This window comes from Drosophila elegans, unplaced genomic scaffold (assembly GCF_018152505.1).
Source record: "Drosophila elegans isolate 14027-0461.03 unplaced genomic scaffold, ASM1815250v1 contig_476, whole genome shotgun sequence".
NCBI classification, from domain to species: Eukaryota; Metazoa; Arthropoda; class Insecta; order Diptera; family Drosophilidae; genus Drosophila; species Drosophila elegans.
In genome coordinates this window covers 24,430,588-24,440,068 of record NW_024545863.1, presented here as the reverse complement: position 1 = coordinate 24,440,068, position 9,481 = coordinate 24,430,588, and the positions used below count along the sequence as shown (strand labels likewise).

Here is a 9,481-nt window from a genome sequence, read left to right as displayed (position 1 = left end):
CTAAACATCTGCGTTTAAATAATGATTTGTAATTTTGGTCGAACATGTGTGATTTTTATCATTTTACACTTTTCTGAATTTCCGAAAAATGACTTGGCAGAAAAGTGACCAAAAAGATGGAGTTCCAATTCTATAAATTTTCCTATAGACATCCGATTCCGAAGTGTTATACCTTTAAAGTCATGTGGCTTCAGTCTCAAAATATTTGCGTTTAAAAATTGCTTTGTAATATCGGGACAATTTGTTGTAATTATTATGATGTATACTTTCTAAATTTCCGAAAAATGACTTTGTAGAAAAGGGACCAAAAACCTGCAGTACTAATATCATAACTTTTTTTTAAAATCATCCGATTTCGAAGTAGTGTACCTTTGAAGTTTTTAGTCCCTTAAAATTTGCGTTTAGATATTGGTTTGTAGTTTCGGGCCGAAATGTATTTTAAGAGCCTTAATTTTCAATGGCATTTCTATAATCAAAAGAATTTTTGGAAATTTTCTCTATGTGTTAAAAATACTTGCTAAATTATCTTTTTTTTTCAACTAGTCGTGTGTAACCCTGTCGCTTCTAATTAAGTTTAGTCCTATCATTGATTAAGGTGCGTCATCACTAGATGATCTTATACAATCTTGCTTAAAGTGTTTGCACACAAGAAGCTTGTCTTTTGAAATGTTATACCAACTTATGAATAACCTCTTATCGTTAACCAATATTTTCCCAGGAATGCTGACCTCTGGCGGTGACATTACCTTGAACGCCGAATGGTGATCAATGAGTGCCCGAACGCAACTGTCGCACCTGGAAAGCACTATCACCGGGAGATAAGCCGCCGATATCAAACAATGGCCCACGAATGTGTCGGCCATCGAAACACAAGTCAATTTTGTCTGCTTATGTTTGGGTTTATATTTGGGTTTCATTTTTTCGGCAGTACTTGAACGAGCTGACTGGATGAGTCACCCGTCGTCGGTAATAACTAATTGTCTTTAAGCCTAACAGAATTACGTCTATCAAAAGATTAGTGTCCGTTGCCGCAGTCGGCCCATTTCTTGCCCAGTGCCTGATCGCGTGCCTGGTGCCGGAGGACCTTGCCACTTCCGGTTTTGGGCAGCTCGGTCAGGAAGAAGACGCCGCAGTGGAGCTGCTTGTGCTGGACCACCAGGCGCTTGGCCACGTACTCCACAATGTCCATCTCGGTGAGTCGGCTTCCCGGAACCTTGACGACTGCCGCCGCCGCAGGATCACCATCAACCTCGTTCCACAGTCCAAAGACGCAGGCCTCGATCACATCCGGCAGTTCGGCGATGACCTGCTCCAATTCGTGGGGACAGTACTGGGCGCCATGGAAGCGCAAAAGGTCGCCCTTCCGCTCCACGATGTGCAGGAAGTTCTCGTCGTCGAAGTAGCCCATGTCACCGGTGTGGAACCAGCCCTGGTAGTCCTGCATGCGCTTCGACTCATTAGGATTGGCGTAGTAGCCATTCCACAGCTTACCATTGTGCACCAGTATCTCGCCCGTTTCTCCATGTCCCAGACTTCGACCTGCATCGTCCAGGATCTTCACCCGCACCCCCGGCACAATCCTGCCCACGGACGAGGGCTTGGACACGCCCATGTTGGCCGCCACTCCCCCGCACTCCGTCAAAGCGTAGCCGTAGGATATCTGTCCGGTGACCAGGAAGTCCTGCAGCTTCAGAAGATTGGCCACGTAGCAGGAGCCTCCGCCCACGCTCACAAACCGAATGCTGGCCAATCGCTGCTTGCTGAGGGTGGGCGCCTTCAGCAGGGAAGCCACCTGCTGCGGCACCACTGTCAGCAAAGTTACCTTGTACTTCTCCACCAGCTGGAGCATATACTCTGGCGTGTAGGCCCGATCCGTGATGATCCGCGTGGATCCATGACAACAGCTGAAGAGCATGTTGAACATTCCTGCTGACCAGTCGATGGTGCTGAAGGACAGCAACACATCCTGGCCAGTCACGAAGCTGAAAGAGAGTTAGAAATATAAATGAGTTATGGTTTTATAAGATTATATATGGGCTTTGCTAAAAATAGGCCTATGTAGCGATCTTCTATGTTCTTTTAAGTTTAAGACAACTATAATGCTAATCAATATATTTCTAAAAGTTTCAACTAGAAAAGTCTGTATATTTCTGGAGCTGCAGTTTGACTTCAAAACTAATTTTACTTATTGACAGCTTGGAATATCTTGTTACCAACTATGTTTTTGCTATATGATTAAATAGTAAATACATTTAAGTAATATTAAATGTCTCCCTTTACTAAAATGAACAATAGTCCCCCTACCATAAGCTTTATATAAATTATCTTTCAAAACATACAAATTATGTTTCTTTTTCTATAAGCAAAGTTTCAAAAACCTCAAAGTTTCGCCGTAGATCTTACCCAAAATCGAAGAGGCAGGCGGAGTTGCTAATGCAAACGGCCTTTGGTAATCCCGTGGTGCCCGAAGTGCAGAGAATGGCCACTGTGTGATCGCCGCCCAGAAGAAGCGTTTCGGGTCTGTGTAGAATAAAAAATCCAAAAGTCACAGGATGGTTTTACAAACACCCGGTAGAAGTCCTTACACATAGTAGAGCTCAGCTTTGGTGGGTTCCAGCAGATCCTCCACCCGCGGCATGCCCAGTCGATGATCCTTCAGCGTATAGACATGGCTCTTGAGTATCCTGGCAATGATGCTCAGCCGCTGGTAGACGTATCCATCGCAAAAGATGATCCTCGGTCGGGTGATGGAGAACAGATGCTTCATGGTGTCCTCGTCGTGCCAGGGACTGACCGCGTGAAAGGGCGTTCCGTTCAGCAGACAGCCCAGCACTACGGGCATGAGGTAAGTGGTGTTGGTCCCAGCGATGCCCACCACGTCGTCCTGTTTCAGCCCCAGTGCCTTGAGCTGCTGGGCAATGCGGATGGCAAAGGTTATGGCCTCGCCATTGGTCAAAGCGGTGCCCTCTGTGTCTGAAATCTATCAAAGAGCCTTTACTTTGAATTTAAGGCATTACCAGGGCGTTCGCCATACCTGACATATGCTGGACGGGTGGTTCCGCATAAAGGCGAACAGAATTTTACCAATCGAACAGTCCACATCGAAGAAGTTCGCCGGCCTTGGTCCACTCCAAATTTTAGTGTATTTATCGAATTGCGTGCTCGAGCGTTCCATTGTGGCGGCTGATAAGACGGGGTTTTGGCCGGGCGTGAATCCGAGTCCGGGTCCGGGTCCGATAGCGGTTCTTCAGCAACTGGCGACCGCTTTCATGTTCGGGCCATTTGAAGTCCAGGCGGAATCTTATCGCTTCCAGCCGCCTTCCAAGCGGTTCGCTACGTCATCGATTTGAGGGCGCAGCGAGAAAAGCTCGGTGATAAGCGATTCCAGCCAGATAAGCTCAGTTGAAAAATGTTTGAGATATTCTCTCTGATAGTGGGCACCAATTTGAGTGGGTAAATGAGAAGGCCTTGACTGGGTGAATGCCCCTCTCATGACCCATTTGTCTTTATACGTACACTGGGAAAAAACGTCGTAATACTATACATACTTAAAATATAAATACTAAAATACTATAATAAAATACTTTCTTAGGTATTTCATACGCAATTTAAATATTTTTCTATTTGATTTTCAGCCATTGCGGTATTTAATCATTTTAAATATGGACTTATACATTTATACATGAACTTAAATATGTCAGATATTTTTTTTTACTATTCCTTTCTTTTTTATATCAGTGTTATAGAAACTAGTTTAAAGAGTTATCCGACAATATGCTACAGCAATAGAGAAATACAAAGCACCCACTCTTATTGAATTAGGTTAATTTATTTAGTAATCTAATAAATTCTAACTAGAGATGCGGATAAGGGGACAACATGCTTATCCTTAGGTTACAATTATTTACTTAACTAATAATTTCCTTCTATATATTTGGAAAATGATTTCGTTTTCGCTAATAAAATAGACACACTTTTTGGTTTTTCTAGTATAAATTTGTGACATTGGATACAAAATGTATACTTACTACTAAAATGAACATGTCTGATTTTCTAATTCGGTGGAATTTTTTACCTCCAAGAAAAAGGCCTTGGTGCCCAAGCGGTTGGTTTTTCCATTGGGACTGCGCACCAGATCCTCCATGATGATGGCTCCTCCGTGAAGGTGCTTGTACCTGGCGTCGATGTGCGTGGCCACGTAGTCCACAATGTCCTGGGCTGTCAGGGCACTTCCCTGTGTTTTGACCACGGCGGCGGCGGCCTCGTCTCCGACCAGCTGGTTCCACACCCCGAAGACGCAGACCTCGGCCACGTCCGGCATCGCCGAGATGACCTTCTCGATGTCGTTGGGATAGTACATGATGTTCTGGTACTTCAGCATGTCCTTCTTGCGCTCCACAACGTACACGAACCCGTCGTCATCCACGTATCCCAGGTCCCCGCTGTGGAACCACATCTGGGCATCCCGCATCTTGTGCGTCTCCTCCGCATTGCCGTAGTACCCAGCCCAATGCTGGTCATTGCACAGGCACAGCTCGCCCACCTCATCCGGCCCCAAGGACTCTCCCTTTTCGCAGATTACCTTCAGCTTGAGTCCTGCCACCAAGCGACCCACTGAATTGGGCTTCTCGTCGAAGTGCAAATTGATGGAGGCCATGCTGCCCAACTCTGTAAATCCGTAGGCAAAGTGAAGACAGTCCTTGCTCAGGCGACTCCTAATGCGATGCTGGGTCTCCACGGAGGCCCGAGATCCTCCGAACAGGTAGAACTTTATGCTCGACAAGTCGGAAGTTTCGAAGGCTGGGCAGTTAGCCATCATGGCCATGTGGGTGGGCGGCTGAATTATCCATGTGATCTGGTGCTCCTCGATGAGTCGCATAATCAAGGCCGGATCGAAGACATTGTCGGCTATGACGCGCTTTGTGCTAAACACTCCGGATGTGACGGTGGTCAGTAGTCCGGTGATCCAGTCGAGGGTGCTGTGCGTGTACTGTACATCGTTGGTGGTCAGACGGCTAGGGGAGCAGGGATTACTAGGGGATCTCAGAAGACAAGGACCCTACTTACTGGCTGGAATTTAGGATCTGCCTACTGTTCGTAATGGTTACAGCCTTGGGAATTCCAGTTGTGCCCGAGGAGCAGAGAATGGCCAAGGTCTGGTCATTGCCCTGTTCCAGTTTAGCTGGCCGGAAGTTTTCCTCCATGGGAGTGGCCAAAACTTCATCGATCCGGATAGAATCCTTGGGATGGTTGCGCATGGTGACGATCTTCACGTCCAGGTGGGCTGTGGCAGCTCGCACCTTCTCGAACTCATCCCCATCACAGAAAATGACTCTTGGCCTGGTGATGCTGAACAACTTTTCGATGGTACTCTGCTCATATGAGATATTGAGCGAGTGGAAGGCTACGCCATTGAAGAAGCAAGCGTAGGCCACAGCGGACATGTGGGTGGTGTTCCTGCCAATAATTCCCACCACATCGGACTGGAGAAGGCCCAGGGATCGCAGATAGCTGGCCACGCGCATCGAGTTGACATGCAGCTCCGCCCTGGTCAAAATGGTGTTCTCCGTGGCTGAGATCTGGAAGGTGTTTTACTTTAATATCGAGTCATCGAGAGCACTTCAGTGCACCCACCTGGGCTATCAGTTGCGGATGCCGTCGCATCTCTTCGAAGACAATCTCCCCGATGGATAGATGTGGGTCAAAGTAGTGCTCCAATTTGCCACTGCTCCAAACCTTGCGGTCGGCGTCGTAGAAGTTTGCTGGTCTGTATGGCATTCTGGGAACTGCTTTGCCTTCGGGTTAAGATTCTCGACTGAATGCAAAGTGCAACTGCAGCTCTCCTTTTATAGAGGCGAGCGTTCTGTTCGCAAATTTTTTTAGTTAACTTTCGGGGCGTACGAGTAGGTTGCACTGATTACTGAAACCGACACGCGATTACAGCCGCACTCGTGATTGTGATCAAAGTAGTCGAGCAAGTGAGGCAATCTCCATAACAAAGCACTCGGCTTCTGATCGAGTAATTGGCGGTAGGCCCCCAACATCTGTAGACTGGTGTTCTCACCATGACTAGGCAGATTCTCTATTGAAAGTGATGTGCATGTGTATATGTGCATTGTTAATATTGCCAATAGTGGCATATAGATTAGTTGTAATGAATGTTTTCAGAGACAGAGAGTAAAGATTCGATCTGCTAAAGGAGCACTTTTCGGAAGCTCTGTTTGACGAAGAACTTTTAAGTGACCCGTTTTAAAATGCTTGATATCAAGATATATCATTAAATAATATTTCTTCAAGAAACTACTTTTTTTGCAATTACTACAACTTCTATTTATATCAAACTAAATAGTTAATTTTCTTGAGTGTTTCTTTTATAAGACGATTTTTGTTCATTAGTCGATGATGTAGCTTAATTAGTTGGGGCAAATATTAAACAGTTTTAATAGTAGGTTTCTACTGAGTTTACTGAGTCCTCTTAATTGAAATGTAGATACTAATATATCCGAGCACAATTCTCTACCATATATAGTAAAGTGTTATGTTATGTTTATTTTTCTTATACAAATATCGGTGTAACTGAACATTTTAGTGTGCCAAGTCTTGCTTTGCATCGTCATGGCCTAAATTTATGCTTGGCAATGGTTTATTGAGTGCCTACCAGTGGAATTTAAGACTGGGTCGCATCTTTCAAATAGGATGCCTTCACCGCCTGTCGATTGACCTTACCGTTGGCGCTCTTCGCCAACTGCGGAACGATTCGCACTCCGCCGTGGAGATGTTTAAATGTCACGGAGACGTTCTTCCGCACGAAAAGCTCGACTTGCTTGGCATCCAGTTTGCTGCCGGATCGGAGGACCACGGATGCAGCCGCGGCATCGCCCTCCGTCTCCCGCCAGAGGCCAAAAACACAGACCTCCGCAACGTCGGGCATTTGGGCGATGACCTCTTCGACATCATGCGGATAGTACATCATGCCCATGTACTTTAGCATGTCTTTCTTGCGCTCCACAATGTGCAGATAGTGATCCTCGTCGAAGTAACCTATGTCCCCGGTGTGAAACCATCCTGCAGAATCTCTCATCTCCGCCGTGGCCACGGGATTGCCCACATACCCGCTCCAGGGTTGCTCATTATGGCAGAGGACCTCACCCATCCGGTTTGGACCCTGCAACTGGCCCGAGGAGTCCACAATCTTCACCCGAATGTTCGCCACTAGGCGACCCACAGAGGTGGGCTTCGATTGGGTGTCGTTGTTGTAGGATATGAGAGTGCCCACCTCGGTTAGGCCATAGGCATTCCTTAGGATCCCCGATCCGTGCAGGAAGGACTGCATCTTCTTCAACGTGGCCACCAGGCAATGGCCACCAGCGAAGAGCATGTGCCTAAGGCTTCTCAGTCTTTGGGCTCGTGTACTCGGGCAATTGGCCAGCATGGCCACATGGGAGTTGGCCATGATGGTCCAGGAGATCTCGTGCTGCTCGCAAATATCCAGGAAGTGGGTGGTACTGAACATTTCACTGGAGATCAGCCGTACTGTGCCAAAGACTCCAGCTGTGACCAGGGTTATCAGTCCTGTCAGCCAGTCCAAGGTGCTGGGGGCATACTGAACGTCATCGGAGCCTAGATAGCTAAACATTTAAATTAATATTAAGAGATTAAAAGTGCTTTTGCGGGCTCTAGGAATTTGCGATCCGGCTCGTTCCAACTTATATACTACCTGCAATAGAAAGACAACTTTTGGGAAAGTTTCATGCAGATAGCTTTAAAACTGAGAGACTAGTTTGCATATAAACGGACGGACAGACGGACAGACGGACAGACGGACGGACAGACGGACATGGCTAGATCGACTCTACTAGTGATGCTGATCAAGAATATATATACTTTATAGGGTCGGAGATGTCTCCTTCACTGCGTTGCAAACTTCTGACTGAAATTATAATACCCTCTGCAAGGGTATAAAAAGAAGGATACATAAGTGACTCAGATTTCAAAATCGCGAATTGAAGTAGGGTTGTCAGATGTACATATGTTTTTTTTTTTTTTTTTTTGTAAACAAAAAATCAGTCCCTTAAAGCCGACCTATAAAAAAAATGTTAATGTTTGGTTAATCTACCTTATCCTAATCTATAAAACTGTGCACTCAGAAGTCTCAGTTAAATAAAAATAAATAAAAATCTACATTTTTTTATCATTAGGAATAATTCTTATATGATTTTTAAATACAATTTCAGTTCCTGCAGGTAATAGTCATTTAAATAAGGCCCTCAATGAATTGCTTTTGAAATAATAAAGTTCTAGCATTTTTTGCTTGGTCATATTTTTATGAAAAAAAACTTATAATATATCTAAATACCTGTAAATCTCGAAGAGCTTGCGGCTGTTGGAGAGAGTCACCGCCTTGGGCGTTCCGGTGGTGCCCGAGGAGCAGAGGATGGCCATGGTGCGATCGACGCCTCGTTTGAACTGCGCGGGCTCGTAGTCTTCGGAGAGGGGTTTCTGCAGCAGATCTGCCACGCTCAGCACATTTTCGAGCTTTCCATTGACAGTCACGATTCGGGCTCCCAACGAGGCGCCTATGTCCTTGATCTTTTCGTAGTCAGCCACATCGCAGCACAGGATGCGGGGCTTGGTGATCCCGTACAGACTGGCGATGGTCTTCTGCTCTAGATTGGGGTTGACGGCGTGGAAGGGAGTGCCGTTGAAGAGGCATCCGTAGGCCAAGGCGCCCACATGGGTGGAGTTGCGTGCCAAGAGGCCCACCAGGTCGGTCTCCTTTTTGAACCCCCGGTCGCGCAGATAGCAGCCCACCTTGGCGGCATTCTGCAGCATCTGCGAGCGGGTCAGCCGCGTGTTATCCGTGTGCGAGATCTGGAATATCCTTTGGGGCTGCCGCTGAAGCTGCCGGAAGATGATCTGGCCCACGGTCAGTTCCTCGTTGTACAGACTCTGCTGGCGGGAGCCACTCCAGACCTTCTGAGCCTGATCGTAAATGGTCGCGGGATTGCCGTCGAGGTCCAACATCGTGATGCACGCGCGGTTTGCAACTGCTGCACACTAGGTTGTCGGCAGCTCTATTTAAAGGTCAACGAAATTGGAGAAATTAGTCGCCAATTTAGCAGTTAAAGTGTCCGGATATTTAATTTCATCTATTGATTGCCCAACCGTTCGCTTGACACGATATCTCTGTGGAAAAACGTTTGGCGAATAAGATGATTATCAAGCTGAGCTCTCGACAGCCGTTATTCGTTATTTAAAAATGCGTGTTCTAAGATAAAGCGCGGCTGAACAATTCATAAAAATCATGTTTTCAGTTTTATTTGAGAGAAGTCGGGATTTGTAAGCGGCGTCACTTTTCGTCCATCAAATTGGCTTGTCGAATTGCCATTTAATTAGCTTTGTGTTTAAAAGTCTTATGTAATAAAGTTTTCAAGTCCACAACATTTTTCAAAGAACCGTTATACAAATATTTAGTTCTTCG

At 46.2% G+C, this 9,481-nt stretch overlaps 3 protein-coding genes across 3 annotated transcripts; all 3 read right to left on the bottom strand.

Moving 5' to 3' along the window:
• Positions 1–883: 883 nt before the first annotated feature.
• On the bottom strand, positions 884–3,264 carry LOC108137036 (4-coumarate-CoA ligase 1). The gene is made up of 4 exons (XM_017258535.2): positions 3,035–3,264; positions 2,586–2,980; positions 2,404–2,520; positions 884–1,982 (listed from the first exon to the last, which is right to left on the bottom strand). The coding sequence occupies exons 1-4, from the start codon at positions 3,173–3,175 to the stop codon at positions 1,016–1,018; spliced, it is 1,620 nt and encodes a 539-aa protein (XP_017114024.1). The 5' UTR covers positions 3,176–3,264; the 3' UTR covers positions 884–1,015.
• Positions 3,265–3,813: 549 nt separating this feature from the next.
• Positions 3,814–6,304, bottom strand: LOC108137037 (4-coumarate--CoA ligase 2). The gene is made up of 3 exons (XM_017258536.2): positions 5,635–6,304; positions 5,068–5,579; positions 3,814–5,015 (listed from the first exon to the last, which is right to left on the bottom strand). The coding sequence occupies exons 1-3, from the start codon at positions 5,776–5,778 to the stop codon at positions 4,031–4,033; spliced, it is 1,641 nt and encodes a 546-aa protein (XP_017114025.1). The 5' UTR covers positions 5,779–6,304; the 3' UTR covers positions 3,814–4,030.
• Positions 6,305–6,499: 195 nt separating this feature from the next.
• Positions 6,500–9,030, bottom strand: LOC108136709 (luciferin 4-monooxygenase). The gene is made up of 2 exons (XM_017258034.2): positions 8,357–9,030; positions 6,500–7,628 (listed from the first exon to the last, which is right to left on the bottom strand). Exons 1-2 carry the CDS (start codon positions 9,022–9,024, stop codon positions 6,668–6,670), a joined length of 1,629 nt encoding a protein of 542 aa, XP_017113523.1. The 5' UTR covers positions 9,025–9,030; the 3' UTR covers positions 6,500–6,667.
• Between the last annotated feature and the right edge of the window lie 451 nt (positions 9,031–9,481).

Coding starts and splice junctions, on each gene's coding strand:
- LOC108137036 (XM_017258535.2), bottom strand. CDS start 3,175: ATGGAACGCTCGAGCACGCAATTCGATAAATACACTAAAATTTGGAGT. Junction 2,981..3,034: donor ACCCGTCCAGCATATGTCAG/GTATGGCGAACG, acceptor GCTCTTTGATAG/ATTTCAGACACAGAGGGCAC. Junction 1,983..2,403: donor GCCTGCCTCTTCGATTTTGG/GTAAGATCTACG, acceptor ACTCTCTTTCAG/CTTCGTGACTGGCCAGGATG.
- LOC108137037 (XM_017258536.2), bottom strand. CDS start 5,778: ATGCCATACAGACCAGCAAACTTCTACGACGCCGACCGCAAGGTTTGG. Junction 5,580..5,634: donor ATCCGCAACTGATAGCCCAG/GTGGGTGCACTG, acceptor AACACCTTCCAG/ATCTCAGCCACGGAGAACAC. Junction 5,016..5,067: donor CAGATCCTAAATTCCAGCCA/GTAAGTAGGGTC, acceptor CTGCTCCCCTAG/CCGTCTGACCACCAACGATG.
- LOC108136709 (XM_017258034.2), bottom strand. CDS start 9,024: ATGTTGGACCTCGACGGCAATCCCGCGACCATTTACGATCAGGCTCAG. Junction 7,629..8,356: donor AAGCTCTTCGAGATTTACAG/GTATTTAGATAT, acceptor TTAAATGTTTAG/CTATCTAGGCTCCGATGACG.